This window comes from Pteronotus mesoamericanus, unplaced genomic scaffold (assembly GCF_021234165.1).
Source record: "Pteronotus mesoamericanus isolate MK-2021 breed Mesoamerican mustached bat unplaced genomic scaffold, CSHL_Meso_final scaffold_36, whole genome shotgun sequence".
In the NCBI taxonomy this organism is placed as follows: Eukaryota; Metazoa; Chordata; class Mammalia; order Chiroptera; family Mormoopidae; genus Pteronotus; species Pteronotus mesoamericanus.
Genome location: NW_026555313.1, coordinates 22,696,998 through 22,722,934, shown reverse-complemented (window position 1 = coordinate 22,722,934; position 25,937 = coordinate 22,696,998). Strand labels below are relative to the sequence as shown.

At 45.0% G+C, this 25,937-nt stretch overlaps 1 protein-coding gene across 1 annotated transcript; it reads right to left on the bottom strand.

Annotated features, from left to right (window-relative positions):
- Positions 1-2,013: 2,013 nt before the first annotated feature.
- TMPRSS4 (transmembrane serine protease 4) lies at positions 2,014-25,147 on the bottom strand. Its single transcript, XM_054592621.1, has 13 exons — positions 25,139-25,147; positions 23,510-23,543; positions 19,990-20,103; positions 17,012-17,167; positions 12,750-12,879; positions 9,863-9,949; positions 8,871-8,911; positions 6,507-6,666; positions 5,062-5,228; positions 4,197-4,295; positions 3,868-4,010; positions 2,499-2,648; positions 2,014-2,065 (listed from the first exon to the last, which is right to left on the bottom strand). The coding sequence occupies exons 1-13, from the start codon at positions 25,145-25,147 to the stop codon at positions 2,054-2,056; spliced, it is 1,302 nt and encodes a 433-aa protein (XP_054448596.1). The 3' UTR covers positions 2,014-2,053.
- Between the last annotated feature and the right edge of the window lie 790 nt (positions 25,148-25,937).

Below are 25,937 nucleotides of genomic sequence, written 5' to 3'. Positions count from 1 at the left end.
GAAGCACTTGAAATAGTGTCTGGTAGAGAAAAATATTCTGTAGTTTTAGTAATTATAATAATTATTTGATAATTCTAATATCTGAAGTCCTCGGGATTCTAAATTTCCTATTTTAGTGATCTCTATTCATGGTGGTTTTTTTCTTTTTAAAAAAAACTTGGCAGATCTTTGATTGTGAACTCATATTTGGAGGGTCTTTGTGAATCCCAAGTCTGTAAATTTGAAATATTTTCCTTTCTTATTAGATTTGCTACGTGTGACCACATCTGTTTCCTTTAGTTGTCTCTATTTCATGTGGCATCCTAGGTGCAGCTCTCTTCTCTTCAGTGGGTCTGGGTTTAGTTCTGTTCTCAGTCTTCCTGTAGGTCTTTGTCCCTAAGGCAACACAAAACTTCAGTCAGCTGTTGCTCCCAGATCTCTACCTTAGTTCCAGCTCACGATTCTGATGTATTTACTTATTTATCTGTCTTCGAGGATTTCTATTATTTCCTAAGAACCTAGTAAGGCATTAACAAGTATATTTTATCTAGGATCTGAGTCAGCTATAGAAAGAGGATCCTCAGAATACTGGGGTCTTGCTCTGACTGGAGTGGATCACTGGGCTGGGCATCCTCTTGCAAACCCAGTGGCCGGTTTGGTTCCCAGTCAGGGCACATGCCTGCATTGCAGGCCAGGTCCCTGGTTGGGAGCAAACACGAAGGAACCAATTGAAATTTCTCCCACAAACTGATGTTTCTGTCTCTCCCTCTCTCTCCCTCCTTTCCCTTCTCTCTAAAACAAACAAACAAACAAACAAACAAACAAACAAGCAAACAACCCCAAAACTGGAACCTCCATACAGTGGTCAGAGAAATCCATTGGGGCTTGTTTTTTTGAGTGCAGGAGTTTATATTCCTAGAACCCATCTTGGGGATCACCTCATACCTGGCTGGTGATAAATGACCTTTTATATATATATATATATTTTAGTTTTTTAAAATTTTTATTTTTTGTTCAAATGCATTTGTTTCCACCTTCCTGCCACCACTTTCCCCTGCACCTCTCCCTAAATGACCTTTTTTAAAAAATAAATGATAAAAACCACACCCAGGGCTCGCTAGGTACATAGAAGTTAGGACTCAGAGGTACATTGTTTTTTCCCAGCCACTTGAAGAGACATAACTTAACCTCATCTTTGAATGCCTAAATCATCACCCTCCTGAGCCACAGGTTATCTCTGTCCCATGGCTGATGCCACAGCCAGTAGGAAGGGAGGACGGCAATGGGAGACAGCCTGAGTGGGAAATAGACCTGCTCACTGTGGTTTCCCCAGCCTGCAGCTCACTATTGCTCCCATTCAGCAGCTCTGGTCTCTCTGTTTCCTTTTCTCTAAGCCTCTACTCTGAGAATTAGTTGTCTCCCCAAGGTCTGTCCCTACCCAGGTCAAAGGAGAAAGATTGTGGTTCAATAGCCCTAACTCAGTCCTTATTAAGCAATCCAGTCAGACTACGTCAAAGACTTCACATACCTGTTTAATAAAAGTGGCCATATAGGTAACAGTAGCAAAAACAGTAAATGTGGGTAGTTGTGACAATAGCAGGACAGTGCATTTCACATTACAACTGGTTTCTTGTCCAGATAGACTTGGGGATGGGTGGAGAAAGAGAAGGCTGGTTCAGACCCTTTCCTCCCTCCATTCTAGCTCTTGGTGATCTGGGCTTTCACCAGAGAGTCTACTTCTATTTAGTAGAGCGGGGATGTTCCTTTGAGCTCAGCAATGCCTTCTGAGACCTTGGCTCAGAGACTAGCCAGTTCAGTGGACTGTGTCTCTCTCCTTGGGATACTGGGAGCACCAGGGATCAGCTGTACTGGGCCTGCTGACTTCCTCTTGAGAGTGTGGGCTACAAGATCTCTTTCAGGAATGGAGGCCCTTTGCTACACCAAGAAATGCTGAAGCTGTGGATGGAGAGGTGTGCCCAAGGGGGCTCTTTCTCTGTGTCTGACTTCTAGGAGATCCCCAGCTGGTCACGACAAGGGGGGAAGAAGTTTCCAGCACTGTGGAGGGGCAGCGGCATCATGGCTCAGACTAAAATAAGAGAACAACAAAGAGAGAATCATGATTTGAAAGTGGACAAAGCAGTGATGTGTGTACAATTAATCTTCCTTTCCTGAGCTCTTTGCTCCTCTGCCCTGTAGGGAAGCCTCATAAGCCTTTCTTCCCTTCTTCTCATCAGAATCCATTCTCTGGGACTTACCAGATAGTATCATTTTGTCAGAAAGTACACAATGATAAGGCTGGGTGTGTCCCATATTCTAAAGTATTTGCATTTAATGGGGATTACTGATCTAAGGAATTTCAGCTCTTAATGGTGGAAGCCCAGGCTGTTACTTTCTGGTAGGGAAAATTATTTGGGATATGAATGGTCTCAGAGCCACTGAAATTAAACCTAAGGATGACTGAGTGTCCTAAGAGTAGAGGAAGGAAGGGAGGGCACAATAGGTAGGGCAAACGTGCTCACCTTCCGGACACTGTAGATCCAGTTGAGATAGGCTGTGACTTTGGTGTATACTCCTGGGGTGCTTGGGCCCCCACAGCCATGGCCCCAGCTCACGATGCCCACAACTTGCCACAGGTCAGAGTGATACATCAGGGGCCCACCGCTGTCACCCTGTGAGAGGGCAGAGCAGGGACTGCTGGGTAGGGCAGATGGGGTGAGGTGGAGGGGTGGGCTTCTCCTTCCTCCCCTCCCTGCACTGGCCCATCTGTTTTCCTGCACTGCCCCAGCTCCGTCTGCTGGCCTGCCTTGCTCCCCCTGCTCAGACTGTTCCTGCAGCCTAGAATATCCTCTTTCGGGGCAGAAGCGTTCTGTTACAGGTCAAGTAAGTCATGGGTATGCCCATAGCCCCTCTTGTAATCCACAACTCACACCAACCGACTGAAGGCTCTAAGGGGTTCTGCAGCAAGAAGTCTGGTTTTCTTTGTTTAATATCATATTTCCCAAATGTGTTTAACCACCTATGGAGTGCCTATTTCATGCTAGGCAGTGTTCTAGATAACTGGGTTCAATCAATGAAAAGAACAAAGCTCTCTGTCTTCAGGAAGCTTATAATCAATTGGAGGAGAGAAGGGGAGAGAGAAAGAAAGAGTGAGAGGGGGATAAACAATCACACAAGACAGATAAAAAAATTTCAGATAGTAGAAAGTGTACTTATTTGGGCATCTATCTTTCCAGCTCCTATAGCCCTTGAGGCCTCTTCCCTCAAAACCCAACAACACAGTGGTCAGACTGCTGTTTCTGCACCTCTGTTCCCCACGGTGAGCTCCCTGAGGGAAGGCACTGTCTCCAAGCCCAGCACTTACCTGGCATTCGAGACACAACTAAGAGATGTTGCCTGAGTAAAAGAACTGAATGACTGAGACTGGAGGTGGGAATAGGTTCAGGGGTTTCATGAGAATGTCTCAGAAGATCCTCTGGGGTGGGTCAGAGGACATAGAACCAGGACTCATCCAGCATGAGATAAGTTTTCTCTAGTGCAGTTCAGTAGCTTAAAGGCAGTTACAGAGAAAATGACCTGGAATTCTTATCCTCAAGAGGCTCATATTCCTCTAGATGATGGGGGAATGAGGGTGGGTGGGGAGAGTAACATCGCCTTTGTATGTGAAATACATATATACACTTTAAATCTTTTGCTTGTCTCTGCCCATCTATCCCTATCTGTAGCTGATATAATTCTTCTTCCCTGTTTCTCTTCCTTCCTCCCTTCATTACACATTGAGTGCCAATCATATGCAAGACTTCATGAGGGGCATTCAGCTTTTGGACTTTTGTCTCTCTAGGACCTACTTCCTTACCCATAGGATTCCCTCATGACTGTTGGAGGCCTCACCTGGCAGGTGTCCGTGCCGCCTTCCAGGATGCCTGCACACAGCATCTCCTTTGTAACTTCCCCCTGGTATGCATCCTCTGCATTGCATCGAGTCCTGTCAATGACCTGGATTGATGCCTGAAGTAGTACATCAGACATCTTCCCTGGGAAGTTGAAAATATACTCACATTCCTGTCCTTGCCTTCTCCCCCCATCCAGGATAACTCTCTGGGTTATCAGGAACCTTGGTGTTTGGATTTCCAGGATGGGTTTTTCTGAAGGATGCTCCTCCTTCCCATCACCTTTGATTGCTACTCCCTCTGCCCTGTGGTCCTGAGCCGAAGACTTACCTCCGCCCTGCTCTGTAAAGCCCCATCCGATGACCCACACTGGGGTGGCTGGGGTGAGCTCCTCATCAGGGAAGGGCAGGCAGATGGGTCTGACTGTGTCTGCCAGGAGCAGGGAAGAAAAGGAGACCCAATGTTCAGCACAGCCTGGTGGGTAAGCCTTTTGTAACACACATTCCATAGGGTATTAATAGAAGTGGCAGGAGAAAAAGGGTTCTGTGGTCAAATACATTTAGAAAATGTGGGTTAAGCACCATAAAACCAATTCTTTTAAAAATTAAAAATTCTCACATCTTTAATATACTAATGTGCTCCATAAAAGAGAGCTAAAGTATAAAAATATTTTCCAAATTTATTTGAGAATAGAACCTTCTTTTCCCCAAGAACCAACATTTGGAAATACTGGTCTAAATACAATATAAGCATGAGCCAGCTACCAGAGATGTTCCAAGATTCTATGCGCTGCCTTAATGTGGTGAGTTCCATGACCCTGCAGGAGAGTAAATGGGTACAGTGACTGCTTGGCAGGATACTGTGCAGGTTCTTGGCAATGTTCAGTGGTGGAGGGTGGACTAGATGATCTCACAGCTCCAAGACTGGATGAATTTATGGTCCTCACTTAAGATGCTCTACATGGAGAGAACAGTAGACCTCAGAAGCTCTGGCAGGGGATGGGGTGGGATGTCAGCTAACAGCTGGAGGAGGTGTTTAGCATTCGTGGTGTTAGGCTGGTATATTTGCTGGAAACAAATGGGCAACTGAGGTCTTGAGAGGAGAAGTAATGAGCTCAAGGACACTTAATGAGCTAGTGGCAGAGAGGGAATATGACCTAACCTAAGGGGCTCTGTTTCCAGGTGCCACTTCTTACCTGAGAATGTGAGTGGGTACTGAAGCTTCACAAGAGCAATGTCTTTCTCTTTGGGATATGTGGTGTTGAGCTCAGTGACAAAGATCTTGGTCACAGGCAGGGATGGAAAGTTGCCCATTTTATCTGAGCCAGCCCTCACCTTCCAGTTAGACACATCAAGATGTTTCCTGGGGGCAGAGACAGTGGGGTTAGGGATTGAGCCAAGTATGAGTAGGCTTTGCCAAAGGTTTGGTCCCCAGGTCCCTGGGGGTTGGGGTGCTGGATGTCCCTGCCTTAAGAGGTAATAATGGTATAGGCAGGGTGGTGGAGAGGGGACAGTCTGAGGAATCATCCACTATAGATCAAATTCTAAAAGAGGATTCGATCCTTTTTCCCCAGTGAAACCTGCTCAAGAAAACTTCTAATTGGAGGTCTTTGGAAGGGGCTATTCCCAGTGCCTGAGCTCTGGTGACTTGGCACTATCTTCTGCAATGTTGTTCATTATCATTGGCACTCATGCAGTACTTGCATTGTGACCACTTATGTTATGTACTTGTCTTTCTTCCTTCCAACACCAGATGGTTTTCCAGGAAAGGTTTATAGCTTTTGTCAGATTCTCAAAAAGGTTAAGAATCATTGGCCTAGACTGTGAGTTCCTCTAAGGCAGCAACGACCCTAATAATATAATACTTGGTCCCTAGTAGGGCTCATCAGATGTTCCCCAAATGAATGAATAAAAGTAAAGAAGGTCTAGAAGTGGTCCTTCCCCAGGAGAGGGGGCGGAACTCTCTCTGCTGGCCTGTAAGGAAATCTATACTTTTTTTTCCTTAAATTTCTGGACACAGCAAGGGAGTGGCAATGACTCTAGACCCTAGAAATACTTCCTGGAAGACTAGCAAAGAGGGAGAGAGTTCTCAGACATACGGGAAGAGTTTTGTGAAGTAAATGATATGGAGTGGACTGAGGACACTGGATTTCTGATGGCTCCTAACTTGGAACAGGTCAAGCTTGGTGGCCACCATCCTCTGCTCAGACCCCCCACAGTTAGGGGGATATTATGTCTATCATCTTATTGGGGTGACCACAACCTAGGACATAGTTTTTAAGGGCAGAGTAAGGGAGAGTGAGGGCCACAGAACACAAGTCAGGAGATAGGGAGCCAGGCACTCAGGCCCCTCCATGGTTTCTTTATTTTTTTAAAATATATTTTATTTATTTATTTTTAGAGAGAGGGGAAGGGAGGGAGAAAGAGGGAGAGAAACATTGAAGTGAGAAACATCAATCGGCTGCCTCTTGCATGTGCCCCAACTGGGGACGGAACTTGCAACCCATGCATGTGCCCTGACTAGGAACTGAACTGGTGATCTTTTGCCTTGTGGAATGATGCCCAACCCAGTGAGTGACACCAGTCAGGGCTCCTCCATGGTTTTGGCTCCCACAAGGCCTCTTTGCAGAGCGAGCCTTACCTGAAACAGTGGGCTGCTGTGAGGATCCAGTGAGGGTCCAGGATGCTCCCTCCACAGATGTGTTGTTTATTGTACTGGATGCTGACCTGCCAAGGCCAAGAATCCACAGAGGCCTTCTCCCCTCCCACCACCCGAGGGGCCTTCAGGCTCTTCCCACAGGCTGGGCTCAGCAGGAAGGAGGGAGAAAGTAGGAGTCAGGCTCTTGAGAGATAGGGCTGCCTCTCCTTAGAGCCCAAAGTCTATCCTGAGCAGACTGTTATGAATGGGGCTGGTGGTGAAAAGGATCAGGTCAATTTTGAATGATTCATAGGAAAGCCTAAACCACGGGCTTTCCCCTAGTCTTCTTTCTTTTCAGCTTTGGATGTGCTTAGGAGTTTATATTGTGACCATAGGTATGTCCATTGTGCTGAGAATTTATGACCTTCAAACTAAACGGTGATGCGGAATTATGAAAGTCTCACCCAGGTGGAGTGTCCCCCGGCCACTCCCACTGGGTAACAGCACACAGACACCCACAGGCTGCTTTGGGAGTCAGAAGTGGGAAGAAAGTTTCAAAAACTGGTTCTTCCCATCCTAAAGTCACCTTTCTCCAAGCCTATTTCCCCCTGCTGAGTGAGTCTCCCAATTTGACATCCTATTCTCTTTCACATCTTACTGTCCTGGCTTTCACATCTGACTCTTGAGATCTTATAAAAACCTCCAGTTCCATCTCCCTGCTCTGTTCTCAGCCTCTTCAATCCTCTGGCAGTCACTGCCCTATGGCTTCTAAAGGAGAAATGCTACCACCCATTTTGGGCCTATGCTAGCCAGGGACTTGACCAACACCATTGAATTCCAAACAGTGCTTTCTACATGTTACCTCACTCACTCATTCAAAGTCCCTTAGCACCCCTCTTTGTTTGTAGGGTAGAGTTTAAACTCCTCCTGGCAGCCTCTTGCTGTCCTTACATAAAGTTTCCATTTAGCCAAATCAATCTCCCTAAAGTCCCTAAAAAGTCATTCTGTTTTTGTTCAAGAAAGCCCCTGTCTATGAGATACTATCTCCTCTTCTGTTTATCTAAATCATTGATTCATTCAGCAAGTTTGTAGTGAGTGCCTACCGTCTCTCAGGGATGTTAAGAAGGGAATGATGGAGAAGACAGAAAAAGAGACATGATCCCTCTCCTCCTGAAGCCTCCAGCTCATTCTTCAATATTTATCCTGGGCACCACCTCCCAGCTATCCATTCCTTGGGGAGTTCCCTCTCTTGGACTTACTATAGTCTGCCCTGTGTGTTGGCCAGCCTTTCATTGTTGTCATGCTTCTGTCTTATCTTCTCTGTGAGACCTAAGGCTCCTCACGGGAGCATCTGTGACTTAAGCTTCTTTGTAACTTCAGCGCTATTCAGCTCAGCACATCAGATGATGTGACTGTTCATTCATTCATTCTTTCACTAGTCACCATGTGTTAGTCCCCACATCCTGGCTATTGTGGGTAGTCACACGATGATGACTAAAAGTCTTAATTTCCAACAAGGAAACACATACACTGCTGAACTAGAAAGGCAGTGATGATGGCCTTTCTCTTCTCTGGCTGTCTAGTTTCCATTCATTCTTCTGGGCTTTGCTCAGTACTTCTCCCATGAGGCTGGTATAGTGAGCTGGGCCACAATACCTGTTTTCTCTTCTGATCTCTTCTGTTAGGGTTGGGGACGGGAGGCTCCTGGCATCCTCTTGGGCAGCTGGGCTAAAGGGCTTCTTGGGAAAATTAACCTCAGAGAGGTCAAGTGAACTACTCAAGGTCACACTGGAAGCCAGTAGGACTGGTGCTCAGGTCTACTGACCCACTGTGCAGCTCTCTCTTTAGCATGTCAGCTATGACTTCTCTCAGTTTTGTACTTTCCACATGTGACCTTCCATCTCTCTCTTTGCTTAGTTATTACCTCCTGAGGAGAGTGGCCAGTTCTTTTACTTTTCTATTTCCAACCAGCACCTGAGAGGACTAGAAACAAGCTGACTCTTTGCTAAACTGAATGTGGATAACCCAATATTAGATAACTGAGCTGACTGTGACAAAGGAAGTTATGTGGGCCCTGACCAGGAACAAGAAGGGTAGGGGCCCAGTCCTACCCTTTCCAGTTTTCCTACTCCGTCTCCCAGGTCTCCACTCAGATTGTGGAGCTATATGTGGATGGTAGGAGGAAGTTCTTTAATATCGGTCACCTGAAAGAGCATTGACCTACAAGCCCAAGGCCCAAAGAAGTAAGGCTGGGACAAAAACAGAGTGAAACGTGGAGTCTGAGAGATTTAGGAATGTGGGTGAAGGTCTCTCTTCATGCTCATTGCTAGCCCAGGATCCAAACCCTCAGAGCTGGGGCATACTCACCAAGGCAGTGCAGGGAAACCAGGGAGCCTGAGAGACAGGGTCTAGAAGGGAGACACAGGGCCCTGTGTTTTCTGCTCCTCCCTTGGCTGGGAGGCAGGAACTCAGATCTTCTGGCAGTACTGAGTCAAGTCCCCTCCCAACCTGGGAAATATGGAATCTGCATAGGGGGGCTGTATAGAAGCTGTATCACCACTCAATTTAGTTTGATTTAATTTGCTTGGATTTAACACCCCCAGTGACAAGCATCTACACTGTGCTGGGTCCTGACTGAATCAGAGCCCAAGGTGGGCTCTTGGTAGTCTGAGATGGAAGAAAGTAGAGCCTGGAGCAGTGTCTGCTGCTTTGCAGGCTTGCCAAACAGAAGAATGGGATTTCAATGGAATAACAGACAAATGATCATTCTGCTCCTATCCCCATCCTTTTCAAGATTTACTCTTTGATAAATAAGCAGTACTCAGCCACATCCCTGAATGCTAAGAAGCCAGCCAGCATCCTCTCTGAGCCACTCTGCTGCAGGTGACAGTTTTCATTTAGATATCATGCTCTAATTCAGGGTAGTGAGGCATAGGAATAGATCAAAGACAAACGTCTGTAGTCTCTGCTCCAGAGAGTTGGGAGCGTGGAGAGGTCTTACTGTGGCATGGGTGAGTGGCAGGGAAGGACAAAGAAGCCTTTGGATTGCTCCCTGTTGGGCTTAATAAGGAACATAAAGCAGTAGAAAAATAAATAGTTTTGCTCTTCAACTGGTAGAAAGGCCACCAAGGTGTGGACAGCATACTTTGTCCAGCTGTCCATTGTATTAAAAAAAGAGTCAACACACAAGAAATCTCCTAGAAATGTGATTCTTCACTCTTGGTGTCTAACAGTCTGCCTGGCCAGGAGTTCTACCTGTTGTCTGGCTTACATTGCCCTTGCTGCATCTGTTCAGGGTGGGCTGGCTACAGCCCTGAGGGCACCACCATGTGTGGGACAGAGGACATCCTCTCACTTACCCACTTGAATTTTGCACCTGAAGCTCCTGGCTGTTTGCTGTGATTTCAACAACATCTAGATCTTGGTCTGGGCCAATCTTTACAGCTCTGAAAGTGGGTTTGCTGCTCATGTCAGGAGAGAGAGAGAAAGAGAGAGAGAGGAGAGAGAGAGAGAGAGAGAGAGAGAGAGAGAGAGAGAGAGAGAGAGAGAGATATATATATGAGTTAGGGCAGGAGCTTAGAACAAGATAGTGAGACTAGCCCACACTCAGGAGAGAGGGTGGCAGAGGATGGGCAAACAGGTATGATGGATCAGTAATGGCTGCCTGGAGCATTTACTGAAGAGAAGTTTGAAGCTGCTTTAGGGATGGATGGGAGAGTTCTGTGATTGATTGATGGTGTCTGCTTAGCATTTATTATTTTCTGCCTTGTCTCTGGGTGCAGTTTCTTAGATTCATGAAATTTGGGGCCTGCCAGGGAGAGATTATCCTGCCCTGTGAATGGTGGGGCATAGCAGGGAAGTGGAAGTGCTATTTGTCAGTGAGGGTGGTGCCTGCTTTTCTATATGACGAGACCTTCCCTTTGCACCCCAGGATTCAACTCTGGGCATGATGTTGTCATGGTCTTGCATACTTGGGAAGGGAGGCTTAATCCAGGACCCAGAGCTTTGGAGAAGTTTTAGGGACACACTTTCCCAGCTCTTTCCCTATTTCAAATGTCCCAGCAGTTTCTTCTGTTTCACAGCAAGGGAAACAAGGAGGCAAAGGTACCCAGGAAGAACCCAGGTTAGCTCTCCTTTATCTTGGAGGGAGCTGGAATGTGGATATTTGGTTCTCGAAGGCATGAACTCTGAATTTGGTAGTGGAGGTACATTTACTGTCCACTAGGAGATTATGACAGGATGAGATCAGTCTTCACATGAGTCCAGATAAACATTTCTCTCACTTGGACCACCCTCATTTTTATTTTCTGCTAATCCATGTTTATCTCCTTTCAAACATTGGGTTTAAGTCTTCCTCCTCCAGGAAGACTTCCATGATTAATCCTATCTTTCCAATTGTTCCTGTACTCTTTCCCATCTCTTGCATCTTTCCTTATCCAGTCACACTAGGACAAGCTCTGCATACAGGGCTCAGACCAACCCATGGCACTGGTTGAATGATAATTCTCACACTTCCAGCCAGGAATTTGGTGCTGCTTGGTGGACTACATCTGGGACGGCTGGAGCCTAGCAGTACTCAGGTTTGTGTTAAGAGCCCTCAAGATCTAGGTGCTTGTCCTGGATCTAACACTAGCCTGACAGGTTACACCCTTTCTCTGGGTCTCTCTAAGCCTCACTTTCCCCTTCTGTAAAACGACAGGTGGACCAGATGATCTCTGGAGTCCCCCCCACTTCTCACCATCTAGGGTTTTGTGGTGCTGGGACAAGAAGGACCTCTTATGCAGCTGGAAGAAGAAAAATAGAGAAATCTGAAACCCAGATAGAAGTGGAAAGTCCCAGAAAAGTTAACCTCCATTCACTGATTACATCCTGATGAATACTTCTGACCAGCTTTGATTTTGTAGGAGTTCAAGAGCCAGGTGGTTTGGAGCTCCAGGAGAACAGATTCCAGGAGGCTATTACCTTAAGAGCTCTTAGGGACACCCTATTTTCATGATCAAGCCACAGCCTGCTTGCCGGGTACAGCTGATTCTGCAATTGGCTGGATGGTAGCATGGAGGAGGGGTGGCTACAGGAGAAGGGGAGAATATAGCAGGGGCAGGGCAAGCCTTCCCAGCTGTCCTCGAAAATGAAGGCAGGCTGTCCTCTCCAGAGGGTGCTGGGAGTTGCACCCCATGAAGGGTAGAGAGCAGCAGAATCTGGACTGCCAGAGAGCAGTGGGCAAACAGGTCTGATGGATTAATAATGGCTGCCTGGAGAATTTACTGAAGAGAACCTTGAAGCTGCTTTAGGGATTGATGGTAGAATTCTATGATTGATTGATGGTGTCTGCTTAGCATTTATTTTTTTCTGCCTAGTCTCTGGGTGCAGTTTCCTGGATTTATGAAATTTGGGGCCTGCCAGGGAGAGATTATACCACCCTGCAACTGAATACATGGAATTTTCCCCATCCTCTCCAGTTAGGCTCTCTGAGTGATCAACTGTCCCTCCTACTCCTTTTATACATGAAACCTTAGGGTAAAAGAGAATGATCCAAAGTAGAAACAGAAATGCTCCTAGAACTCCTAATGCCCAGGAATTAGGGGTCTTGGGCACAAATTCCAGCCCTCTCTCTCCCAGCTAGTGCCCAAAGAAATTACTTTCTTTTTCCAAACTTATTACTAAAATAGATAACTACACTTTTTATTTTTGCCAAGATCAAATGAATATAAATACATAATGCTAATTAACTTTATTATAATTAGATACATCTTCATCATTAAAGATCTGGAACTGCTTTTGAATTTGCCGAGAGGGCTGGGATTGCTGATGGAACCCCAAGGAAATCAGGTTTGTTTAAATCAAATTTTAACCAACAAGATTTTCATCTTCTGGGGCAGGGATGCATCGTGTTAATATAAGAAATGGGGAGTGGGGAGGAAAGGAAGGAAAGGATTACAAAGGAGGTGAACTTGTGTGTGTGTGTGGGGGCGGGAGCACACATTCTGTCACTGGCACCTCATATATACCCTATGAAGCTGGCATTATTTTCCCAGTTAACTCTTCAGCAAAATGAGGTTTTAGAGACTGAACTTCACGTTACTTTGTAAGTGAAAGTGCTGGGATTAAAACAATTTTGACTGATGCCCACACCTATATTTTTAGGAAAGAAGGAAATGGGGAAGAAGGGCAAAAGAGGAAGGAATACTGTAAAGGAGAGAGGTCCCAGGGGTGAGGTAACTGCCTCCAGAGGTTTGGGCTGGGTACCTGTCAAAGCCCATCTGTCCACAGGCTGTCTGGGCCAGAGCTTCTGTGAAGTTGTTGAAACAGACAGAGGCCCAGTTCCTTGTGGCTGGGTCCAGCACCTGAAGGGTGGATCGGTCTCTGGAGAGGCGGACTGGAAGGGGAGGAAACTGGGTCAGCTGCAGGGGCCCATCTGGCCCATTTCCCTCAGAATTCCTCATGAGACCAGCTGAGTTCTCCCTACTCAGAACTGGGGAGCATCGCAGAACATCGACCCTTTTAACCTCAAGGGTAGCTCCTCCATTTGACTTCACTTGATTGAGCCTTGTGTTGACAGTAGCTAGGGTGACCAAATGTCCTGGGGTTATCCTTCATTTTGACTTGTTGCTCTGGCATAGTTATTAATAACTCCTCCTTTTGTTCTCATGGCCCTTACCCACAGTTCACACAGTTTTCATGGCTGGGGGAAACGTCTCAGTGAGTGGCCTGCCCCTTCTCTGTGTCAGGGTAGATGGGAGAGGTTGAGTGAGAAGTACTATTGGCAGTAGAGTGGCAGGTACCCTTAGGCGTTTGACATCTGATTTAAAAAGAAAAAGCAAATATGCAAGAAGTCACTCAGCCCTTCTCTTCAGAAGCCCCTCTCACCCATAGCCTGGGCTGTCTTTTTTTTTTTTTTTTCCAGAGCCCAGATGCTAGGTGGATCAAGTGGGGCTAGCTAAATCCAAGAAAGAACATGGGTGTTTATGTTTAAATATCTCATATTTCTTTGAAGGACCAAGCCCAGTCTTGTTATATAGCATGTTACAGTAAATACTTACCCAATGACTAGAAAGATCAATAGATAATTAGTGGCCTTCCTATATTTTCTGGTCTTCTTGACATAACAGACAGGAAGGAACTCGTCAAGGTCATCTAATCCAACTCTCTGCCTCAGTTTCACCCAGGCACAGCAGAAACGCGCAGACTCAGTTATAATTTTCTGTTTCCTTTGGTCCACATTTGTTCACCAAATATTTACTGAGCATTTGCTGCATACTAAGTACTGGGATCTAGTGAACGAGATGTGGTCTTGTTGTCAAGAAGCTTATATTAGGGAGGAGAATCAAAATGGCAGAGGAGTGAGTGGAAGTCACACTGACCTCCTCCCCTGACCAACCTGGAATTAAAACTAAATTGTGGAGAAATCACCTGGAACAAACAACTGAACAATAGCAAGAGAGGAGCCTGATAACCTCGGACAGACAGAAAAATCAGCTTTAGCACAACCTAGCTGGTAAGGAGTGTGGTAGAGACTCGAGCAGGCAGCACCTGCTTTAGCAACGGGTGGCAGCACCAGAAGGATGTTGAAACGGCTAATTGGATCCCCCTGAGATGAGTGAGGTCTAAACCATAAGTGGGGATCTCCAGCCTCCAGCACGAGAGCCTAAAAAGTACACAGATAACAGCCAGCTGTGAAAAGTGGCAGCGTTGCTCTCTGCCAGAGACAGGAGGCTGGAGACGCAAAGAGCTGTTTAAAGGGCCAACACATAAATTTTTATTTGCAGCCACTTACCCTGGGCTCTGACAAATGCGGGGGGCGGAGTGGGCTGGAGACACCTGAGGAGAGACTGGGGAAGGAGGCTTTGGGGAGAGAACTGAGAGAGTAGCTGGCGGGATTCCAGTGCTGACTCCCTGTATGGCAGCAGCCATCTGGCTCAGGCAGACCACGCCCCTGAGTGGTGGTAGAGTGAGAGGACCCAACAACCCTACCCCTAGGAGGGACTCTGCCCCACCCTTAGTGTCTCTAAGCTGGCCTGCTGAGTGCAGAGTTACTAGATTAACAGTTGAAGGAGACAGCCACAGACAATAGATTACTAGAAGTCTTGAACTGACTGTCTTAGGTCAGACAGGGCCAACATCTGACATCATCAGAGGCAGACCCAGAAAGAAAAACAGCGGTCTCCTACCATAGAAGTCCATACCACAAAGTCAGGAAATCAAGACAGATCAACTTAAGAAGCAGAAGCAAAAAAGAAGAGTCTCACAAATAATGGGAAGACAAAGAAATACCCCCTACTCAAAGGGAAAGGAGCAATCCCCACAAGGGGAACTAAATGAAATAGAGCCAAGTAAACTATCAGATATTGAGTTCCAAACAATGGTTCTAAGGAAGCTCAATGAGCTCAGTGAGCTCAGAGAGAATTACAAAAAACTACAGGGAAACTACGAGAAACTTACTGCAAACTATATCAGCATGAAAAATGACATAGAAACTATCAATAAGAGACAAGAGGAAATGAAGAAATGAAGAATACAGTTTCTGAATTGAAGAACATATCAAAAGCAGGCTAGATGAAGCTGAGGACCGAATCAGCGAGCTGGAGGACGAGGTAGAAAAAAGCTCCCTGAAAGAGCAAGAAAAGAAAAAAAGACAAAAAAAAAAAAAAAAAAGAAGAAGAGGCATTTAGGGAAATGCAGGACAACCCAAAATGTAATAATGTCCATATAATAGGGATACCAGAAGGAGAAGAAGAGGAACAAGTGATAGAGATCCTGTTTGAAAAAGTAATGATGGAAAACTTCCCTCATTGGAGGAAAAAGTCACACAAGTCCAGGAGGCACGGAGGGTCCCATTCAAGAGGAACTCAATGAGGCCCAATCATAATTAAAATGGCAAATATCAAAGACAAATAGAGAATCCTAGAGGCAGCAAGGGAAAAACAGGTAGTAAGATATAAGGGAGCTACGCAGCTAGCAGCTGACTTCTCAACAGAAACACCTGAAGCCAGAGGAAATGGCAAGAAATATTTCAAATAATGAAAAGCAAAGGTCTGAAACCAAGACTGCTCTACTCAGCAAGGTTCTCCATTAAAATGGAAGGCAAAGTAAGGAGTTTTCCAGACAAAAGAAGGCTAAAAGAATACACCTCCACCAAACCAGCATTCCAAAATATGCTAAAGGGACGGATTTAAGAAGAAAAAAAAAAGAGTCTATGAAAACCTGGTTCCTTTCACAGTCACCAATATCACTTGATATTACCAATATTTTTAATACTTATTAATCTGATTGTGACAATGATGTGTTATTTTGTTACTTTATTATTTGTTGAAACTAACCTGTTCTTGTATATTTCTTGCCTATTTCTCTTATTTTTAAAAAAAGCTTTAAATGACTTTTTGGTATTCTTTATCCATTTTTTGATTAAATGTTCATAGAATTTTTTCCCCTAAAAAATAAAAAACACAAACTATTATCCCTTTTTTAGATGTGTTGCAAATAGTTTCCTATTCTATCACTTGTCCTTCAATTTTTTTATATGTATATTACTGTATAGTTTTAAATGTTTAATATAGTCATATTGTCAATATTTTACTTTATAGCTTCTGGATTTGAATATGTTACTTCAGGGTAAGAAAAATATTATTTTGTATTTTCTCCAAAAATTCCTTAGATTTTTTATATTGACTTTTAACTCACCTGAATATTTTTTTGTATAATGTGCGAAGTAGGGCTCTATATTTGTTTTATTTCAAGTAATAAATAAGTAATTTCAAGTGGTCCATGCACCTTATTTGTTGAATAAGGCTCACTTTCCCCATTGATTTGAAATATCAATTTAATCATACATTACATTGTTAGATATATACATTTGTTTCTACAATGCTCATTTTATTTCATTGACCTACTTGATTATTTCTGTGCAGCTGTCATGATTACTGAGACTTTATAATGGATTTAAATTTTTAAATATTTTATAATGGATCTTAACATTTAAAAAAATAAATAAAATCAATCTGCACTAAAAAAAAAGAAAGAAAGAAAGAAAGAAAGAAGGAACTCCTACCTTTTGCAACAACATGTATGGAACTGGAGAATATTATGCTAAGTGAAATAAGCCAGTCAATGAAAGATAAATACCATATGATCTCACCTATGAATTAAATCTATTCAACAAAATAAACCACACGCATGGAAACTTGGTACAGACTGAAAGTGACCAGAGGGGATGGGGAAGGAGGACAATGGTGAAAAGAAGGAGAAGGAACTAAACAAAGAACATGTATGAATGACCCATGGAGATGGACAACAGAGTGGGAATTGACTGTGGGGGGGTGGGGTGGGATGGGTGGGGAGGGCAAAGGGGGAAAAATTGAGACAACTCTAATGGAATAAACATGATTTAAAAAAAAGAACCTTACATTAGGGATGGAAACAGTCAGGTGGCAGGTGCTATGCAGTGGAACAGTAGAACCTGAGCTGACTTTCTGCCGAGCCCGCTTACCTGGTTCCTCAGCCCCTGGACCCACCTGCCACTGGAGGCCCTTCGTCAGGGAAGTTCTTGACGCAGTACTGCTCATCTTCCCCTGAGGCACAGTCTTGCTGGCCGTCACACACCTGCCTCCTGGGGATGAAGTAGAAGGGCTTCCCACAGAGGAAGTAGTAGTTGTCCAGGATGGCCTTGACTGGAAGGCAAGGGCAGAGAGGGACATAGAAGACAGGATCAAGCAGGCAGCTGGGGGCAGAAGGGGCTGTGTTTTCCTGAAGATATTGGAGGCAGGTAGATATTGGTTCTGGGCCCAGTTATGCCATGTAGTAGCTGGTATACTTGGTCCTGAGCCTCAGTTTTTTATCTGTAAACTTGAGATAATAAAACCTGTCTTGTTCCCAAAGGTAGCTGAGGAATTAAGAGAGATAATGTGTGTGGGAGCCATCTGGTAACAGTCCCCTGCCCCAGGGTCTCACCCCCAGGTGCTGGCACAGTACCTTTGATGACGGGGGAGACACACTGGATCTGGAGTCTGAAGACCTGAATGCTGGCTTTGCCACCTACTGGGTGATTTTAGATCAATCTCTTACCCTTTTTGGGGCTCAGTTTCCTCATCTGTACAGTGAGATGTTAACACCACCTCACACGATTATTGAGAACATTTGGTGAGCTGGTGGTTGTGAAAGTGGCTCATAACTATCAAGTGCAGTTCTAGGATTAGGTGTTTTTATGTGGGGTGGAAAGACTCACTGAGAGGTTGGTGTTTTGTTTTGTCTTCTGCCTGCTGTCTTCAAATTCTGTTGCTTCTCTTCTGTCTTGGGTGACGGCAATGAGTCTAGTGTTTTTAACTCCTCAGGGAATACAAATCTCAACACTGCTTTAAACTCTCCTGGCAGGAAGTGCTCCTCTTGCCTCCCTGAACTCTCCCTGGCCTGAAGCTTTCCTCTGTAGTCCAGCATCACTCCCAGCTGGCCCCAAGAGTGGTGGCAATAAGTCTGATGATGCCCCCTCCCAACCCTTATCACTGCAAAGAGCTTTCTGTGATCCTCACATAATCCTGACCACAACTTTAGAAGACATGTACCATTATTAATGTGCATTAGAAATCAGGAAACTGAGGTTAGAGATTTAGGGTTTATTTCCTAATGCCACACAGCACTTACGTGGTAGAACCAGGATTTCAATTAGGGTCTGTCTAGCTTCAAACCTCTTTGCTGTCTCTTTACATTTTCCCTGAGGGATCTCAGGATGTTACCTGCTGGCCCTGATTCTCCTGGTTTGAGTGAAGCAAGGGAGAAGGAGCAGGTCAAATATTTCCTAGACCTTCAGATTTAAGTTCATGGTCAGGAGCCTGGGTAAGGCAGAGTCACTCTAGCCTCCTGAGACAAAGCCAGGACAGAATGCCACCAGTTGAGACCCTAGAAGCCAATAGTTAAGGGAGCCTAGCCCAGGCAGGGAGCTCACACTACCTCCTCTGGTTGTCAAACCCGGGGAGGGGGGCTTATGGCATGGAAGCCACACTGGGAGAGCTCAATTCTAAATTATGGACTAGATCTGCATTGGCTTCCTGTGGGTGAATTTGGAACTTCGTTCTCCACTGTGGTGGGGCACACACTCAGAAAGGAAGCTCGTTTTAATATTAGTCTGAACAAAACAGGCTTAGGATGGCAAGTCTGCTACTGCTGCTGCAAATGCATTACCACTTTGGTCAACCATACCAGCCACGGTTAAAAAGAAAGGATTTGGGGTCCTCTGCATCTCATGCCCGGCAGGACTTTCAGGGATCAGGTGGTGTTTGTGTTATGTATTTCTGATTTCTGGATTTCTGGATCTGTATTTCTGTCACCACAGGTGGAAATGGACATGCTCAAATGGGGGTTTGGGGGCCTGTCTCAGCTGTCCACAGCTCCCATGCCTCCTCTCTGAGCCAACGTGCTAAAGTGGAGAGTGAGGTGTTGGACCAGATTATTTCTGAGTGTCCTCAGTGAGGTGGTGGCTGTGGCTGGTGGAACTACCACCATAGTTACAAGTGCAGGCTCCTGAAAAGCCCATTCTGGCCAGTTGACAAGTATGTGACCTCGTTTACATCTCTGGACACTGCACAATGGCCCACACTTCTGCACAACCTGGTTTTTATCCAGGTACTTCACACACATGATCTCACTGATTCTCTGATGCCCTTCTGAAGGAGGCAGGACATTTTATAGGTGAGAAGACCAAGGTTAAGAGAGGTTGAGGAACTTACTCAAGGTTACACAGTTGTAAATGACAGTGCCAGGTTCCTTGTCCCAGGTATTTCCTAGTCTGATCCCTTCTTCTTTACCTGCTGTGTGAAGCTGTGGGCAGTGACCTGCTATGACTATGGGGGGAGGTGAAGGCAAGGATTTAATCACAGGATGTGGGCGCTGAAAGCGGGGGACTGTGGGAATCCCTCCTCATTCACTTTACTTTTTTCTGTCACAGAGTGGCCTACTCAAGATCACATGGGGTCCCAGGCACTGACCCTGATGAAGACAGAGCTAAAGGTGGGAAGGGGCGCTATCTGAGTGGCCCCTGATGCCTCCTCTCTTTTTTTATCCCCTCCTCGTGAGCATAAATGCTCCCTGCTTTTCTAGCCAGTATGGCTGCTCAGATCCACTCAGCTCCCAGTCTGCAGACATGGCACGGAGGAAGCAAGGGGCATGGCTGCCCCTGAAAATGACCTGTGTAGGTTCATAACATATGCAACTGTGCTTTCTCTATAGAAAAAAATCATCTGGGATAGATGGGGGCTGAGTTCATCTTCTCCTTTCTTAGAGGAAGCTCCCTCCAAAGCAGAGGATATATACATGTGGATACAAAGCACTAAGGAGAACACCAGCCAGTGACTCTGATGGGGTAGAAGGGTGGAAGGTGAAGGTGTCACTCTGAGGTGAGGATAGAGGAGGGGTGCATGGGAGATGCCACTTACTGTGGGGTGAAGGTGTAGGTGGAGGCATTAATGAATGTGTGAAGGTGGGGGTAGGGGTTGCCACTTACTGAGGACAGCTGCGATGATGATGATTGCCAGGCTCAGCAGTGCTGCGATGATGGGGATCCTCACTTTTTTGAAGGTCTCCAGGGAAGTGCGGGGTTTGCGCAGAGGGGTAACATCTGTGAAGTGGAGGGGAAGAGCCTGTGGAGAGCACTTGGAGACCTCCACAGGCTCTTCCAAGGCGCACAGTCTCTGCGGCCTCTGGCCCCTGGCGCTGAGCCACAAAATTGCTTTAGGGAGAGTTTTAGTTAGCGTTGTGGGGTTTGCTCCTTCAGAGTAAGCTTAGCTTCATCATCACACGGTCACCTCCTTGCACTACCCAGGCTTATCCATTTCATAAGAGCCTTTCAAAGGAGCCTCCAGACCATGGTGCTTTTATCCTTGTCTTATCTTATTATGTTTAAGGATGTTTCACCCTGTCCATCTGACCTGCCTCTGCCCTAGAGAGGCATGACCCATTCATTTTACTATCATTTACCTTATTTCCTGGCTTATCTTTTGATTTAACTGTAAGCTCAAGGAGGCAAGAGCCTCTATTACATTATGTGCTTAGTAGAGATTTAAATACCTGTGAATGAGTGCATCTCCAATTCAATTCAAAATCCAGCAAGTCTCTAGAATGGTCCCTGTCTTTAAGGAGATTACATTTTGGGGGGATAGGCAAACAGAGACACAATTGACAATACCACTGTGGACACTTTAAAGCACTTAAATGGGCCTCTGTAGGTGGAGGTGGGAGAAGGAGGAGCTAGACCAACTGACAAAGACCTTGAGGTAGGGATGATGAGCTCCTGGTGGGCCTGGGATGTGAGGTGGGTGACAGCATTTGTGAAGGCAGGACTGGCAAAGTCAGTTGGTAGAGTCTTGAATAAAACGCTAGCAGTTTGGATTTTATCCTGAAGACAGTGAGGAGCCCTGGAAAGCTATGAGCAACAGAAACACGTGATCATGTCAATATTTAGCAAGATGCATCTTTCATCAGTGAGGAGATGGACTGAAACAAGAGTCTGGGACCCGGGAGACCAGGTGGGAGCTCACTGATACTTAAAGCAGAGGCCATACTAACTGCATTGTTTATTTCACACGTTATCCACAGAGATGGTAAAAGCTCAGGAAGCATCAGAGAGAGAGATAGGTTCTCCTATCTCAGTGTCCCTATCTGTGTCCCCTCTTCTTGCAGGTAATAAGCTGGGGAGGTGCCACGAGGACTTTTCCAGGGGGAACTGAGGCACGAGTCACAGGAAGACTGAGAATCCCTAGAAAGCAGTAGGTAGGCTCTCTTCCTGGTCACTTCCACATGGCTTGCTTCCTCACTTCTTCCAAATTGTTCTTCAAATGCCACCTTCTCTATCAGGTCTTCCTTGACTTCCCTATTTGGAAATGTTGGAAAAGGCAATCTTCCAACATTTCCTGTCCTCCTTCTGTTTTTTTTTTTCTTTCCCAAAACACATATCGCCTCTAATATACTGTATATTTTACCTATTTTGTATCTTTTCTATACCCTCCCATTCCTGCCTGACATGAAGACTCCATGAAGATAGGGATTTTTCTCTGTTCTGTTCACTGCCAACTCCCTGGTGTCTAGAACAGTGCCTGGTTTGCAATAGACATTCAATGAATATTTGTTGAATGGATAAAGGAATTATTCTTTGCTTATTCTCCTAAGCACATCCCTTCCATCTTTCTTACAGGTCTGATTTTATTCTGCCTTTAATCATGATGGTTAGTTATGTCTGTCTCTATCTCTTTCCTCAGCTCTTCACAATCAGGGAATGGTACCCTTTCAGAGCCCAGTGCCCAATAAGTACTGATATTATTGAACCTGCTGATAGGGAAAGCATAGAGAATTTTGTGTTTTCTCCAAATGGAGAATTTAAACCTCAGATACAGAGCGCAGACCCTGAGGGTGTGGGCTGGCATTGCCTGTTGTTATCAGAACCTGGCATATAGTAGGTTACCAATAAAGTTAGCAGATATTGCTTTTAAAGTTCCAGCAGTCAGTGTTCAAAACTGTCCTCATTTTTGTGGCGATGAACACAGTGACATTTTATTCATTCATGCATGCATGATTTATTTATTGAGCACCTGCCTCTGGGGACAAAAGGTTGACTCGTTTTCTCAAAGATCAATGACCTTTTGGGAGCCCCTTGACAAGTTCCCGTGTCTAGGGCCTAATGTCTCTGCCTTTCTGATGTTCTCAGGGAGAACATCATCATGAAGTTCCTGGTATATTGTCTCATACTTGGTTTAAGTTAATGAACCCTCTGCACTATGAATAGCCTTCCTTACTGCCACTGTTCCTTCCTGTAGCCAGTCCTGCCCAATGCTGCCAGATTTTCATCTCATCACTTCCCTGCTCCAGAACTTTCAAGGGGTCCCCATGACCTCCATATCTGGACCACCTCTACTCAGGACTTTCAAAGCCAGTGGAATTTAGCCTGACTCTCCTAGCTAAGTGGGCTTCCCCCTGCTAGTCCTTGTCAACCACCAGTTCTACGTAGACAGGTTTACTTCTTGTTTTCATGCAGCCTGTATTCATTCTTTCCTCTGAGTTTTTGCTCCCACTCTCCCCTCCACCACTGAGACCCTCATCCCTTCCTTCTGTTTTCTCACAGTGTACACCTATAGGGCTTTTGTCAAAATCTGTCTGACCCATGACACTATCTCTCATCACTTGGCACTGATCTCCCCTTTCCGAGCACCCTTCACCACGGGCACTGGTAGAAAATTTAACTTGTTTTCTGGGTTGGCAGTTCTCAGGCCCACCCAGGTAGAGGAGCACTAGGACATCTGGTGTACTTTAGGGAAACTTTGGCCTACTGATATCTGAAATTCCAAAGTATAAAACTTGCTGAAGATTACATCATTTGTGATCATTAATTTGCATCCCTGAAATAAATAAGCTGTCAAAGTAAGCGAGATTGGTCATTTCCTTACTGATCATCTAGTTTGTTCTGCCCACTCATTTTGCTGATGCAGCAGGCTATCAGGAGTAGGTGTCAGTGGTTTAAGAAAATGAAATGGGAGGGAAAAAGAAAACCCTTAAATTTGGGAATACTTTTTCTATTCACTTATTTTTTTTCCCATAAATCAGACAAACCCTGACATTTTCTATTCTACCAGTGTAAACACTTTTGTCCAGTTTGTTCATGGGCAGCATGATCAGATGTAAACTCCCCAAGGACAAGGACTTTGGCTGTCTTATTTACTACTGTGTCCCTGGGCCCAGCCTGGGGCCTGGCACAGGGCAGACTCTCACAGTGTTGTTGAATGAATGTGAGAATGAGCAACTGAATGAGTGAATTGAAGAATCATTGCCCTTGGGGTTTTAGGTTTGTTGGTCCTTTCTCCCCAGAGACCATGCCTCCTAGTTCTAGAATGAATTCTGGATCTTATAGTTGTTTAATAGTGCTGTTGAATGATGGACGGATGGGTAGATGGATGTCTCCCACAGCATTTAGCACTTGGAGGTAGTAGTGAGGGCCATGCAAGAGGGGTTAGTATCTATGTGGTAGCTGAGCTTACCAAGGCCGTTCAGGGGTTGATCACTATCAGGATCCTGTAAGTGAAGGAAAATCAGTTAGTGAATTGAAGGAGAAACCTCTCAGCTTGAGGTTAACAGGCCAGGGGAGGCTCTGGGTTCTTTGCATTCCCTTCTCCCTGCTTGAATCTAAGTTGGAGGGTCTCTGTGATATCCAAATAATTGGTTCAAAATATAAAATTCAGTTATACATCTATATATCCTGGTACAACTAGTTTACTAATTGTAGCAAATAATTAGCAATTGTAGAAATGACTGGTTGCTGGCTTGTTGTGTATATTGCTGAATTTCTTAAGATGATTCTGCTCTACTGTTTGTTTTGTCAATCATTTGTCCACTTTTTAAAAAATCCTCACCCAAGGATATGTTTTCATTTGTTTTAGAAAAAGAGGAGAGAGAGAGAGAGAGAGAGAGAGAGAGAGAGAGAGAGAAACAGAAGCATCGATTGGTTTCCTCCTATACACACCCTGACCGGGGATCAAACCTGCAACCTAGGTAAGTGCCCTGACTGGGAATTGAACCTGCAACCTTTTGGTGTTCAGGACAACATTCCAACCAACCAAGCCATCTGTCCAGGACCATTTGTCCACTTTTACAGATGTGGTTCTGTAAACACTTAAATAGTACTTCACAAAAGAGTTACTCCAGTGATCAATTAGTGCCAAAAGATGCTCAATGTTATTACTCATCAGGCAAATGCAAGTTCAAACCACAATGAAATATCTCTATACAGACACCAGAATGGCTAAAATTAAAAAGGCTGGCAATACTAAGTGTTGATGAGGATGTGGAGTAACTGGAATTCTCATGCATTGTTGGTGGGAGTGTAAATTAGTTTGGAAATGCTTTGGAAAATAGTTTGGCTGAATCTTCTAAAGCTAAACACATGACTATTCTATGATTCCATGACCCAATAATTATAGCCAAGAGAAACAAGTACATATATTTGGCAAAAAAGCTGTACATGAATGCTTGTAGTAGCTTCATTCATAATAGCTAAAAATTGGAAAAACCCTAAGACATCAACCACTGGTATATTCATACAATGAAATACTATTTGACAATGGACAAGAACAAAAGAACGCAAATGCAATGACACATGGATGAATCTCAGACATAATAATGAAGGAAAGAGACTAGACACAAAAGAGCATTGTCTGTATGATTTCATTTATATAAAGTTTAAATGTTAAAGTTAATCTATGGTGACAGAATTCAGAATAGGGGTCACCACTGGGGAGGTAAGGAAGATTATTGGAAGGAGCATAATGGAGCCTTCTGTAGTGTTCGAAAACTTCCAGTTCTTGATCTAAGTCTTGGCTACATGGGGTATATAGATGTAAAAATTAATCGAGTGGTATACTTTAGATTTGAATACTTCATTGAATGTATATTACACCTAATAAAACAAACAAGCAAACAAACACAAAAAACCACCAGAGCACAAAGGCATTTCTGTGAGTGTAGTCTTATGTCACCAGCAACACCTACATACACAAATACATGCGAGACTTTGCGCTTCCACTTAGTCACACCACTTTCTGTGCACTTAGCATACACACAGTCACACAGGGGCACATATGGGAAGGTGCCACACACAAAGGCTTGCATACCGGGTACATGTACCCCTTTCTGCAAGGGTAAGGGTAAGGGAGAGGGTGCTACCAGTAGTCATGCTTTCTGATAATACTTCCCTTGCTCTTGTGTCTTCCAAAGACCTCTCTTTTCTCTCTTGCCTTTTCCAATTTGGCACAGGTCCTGGAATCCCCAGGCTGGGGAACAACAGATCTGCCCAAGCTAGGTCTCCACCCAGGGATTTGCCTGCTGTTGTGTTGAAGACCTGACTGCTCTTGTGCTAGGTGGAGAAACCATAGGACCCTAGACATTTCTGGGTGGGGATTTTTCCAATCCCATTTGGGAGGGAGAGTATGTCTGCTAATCCATGGATGCGTGCCCCAGATTAGATATAGGGGGCCCCCGGGTGGTGCTTGCTCCCATGGCTGAGCACAGCAGACAGTCATCGGGAGAAGGGAGGTCTTTCTTCCAAAACTCTGTAGTCTGATGGAGGGTTATGCCTGGCTTTGTCCTTTGGTGACACTAGGACATGGTGGCTAGGGGATGCCTCAGAGACAGCCAGGCTCTTAAGTCTGCAGGGGCTGAGTTGTAATACAGGCTCTGTTTCCTATTAACTGTGAGCCTTTGGGTAAGATAATTAACCTCTACGAGCTTTCGGTTTACCATCTGTAAAGTGAGGAAAATACACCTACTTCGGAGTGCTACTGTGTGGATAGATAGTTTCTATCTCACATACTGAGTCCTGGTCCTGTGCCCTTCCTTCCTCTGCTCCCAGAGCATTGGTATGGACTTTATTACATTACTCTGGCATTGGGTCTGTTTCTTAGTGCCTTTGTG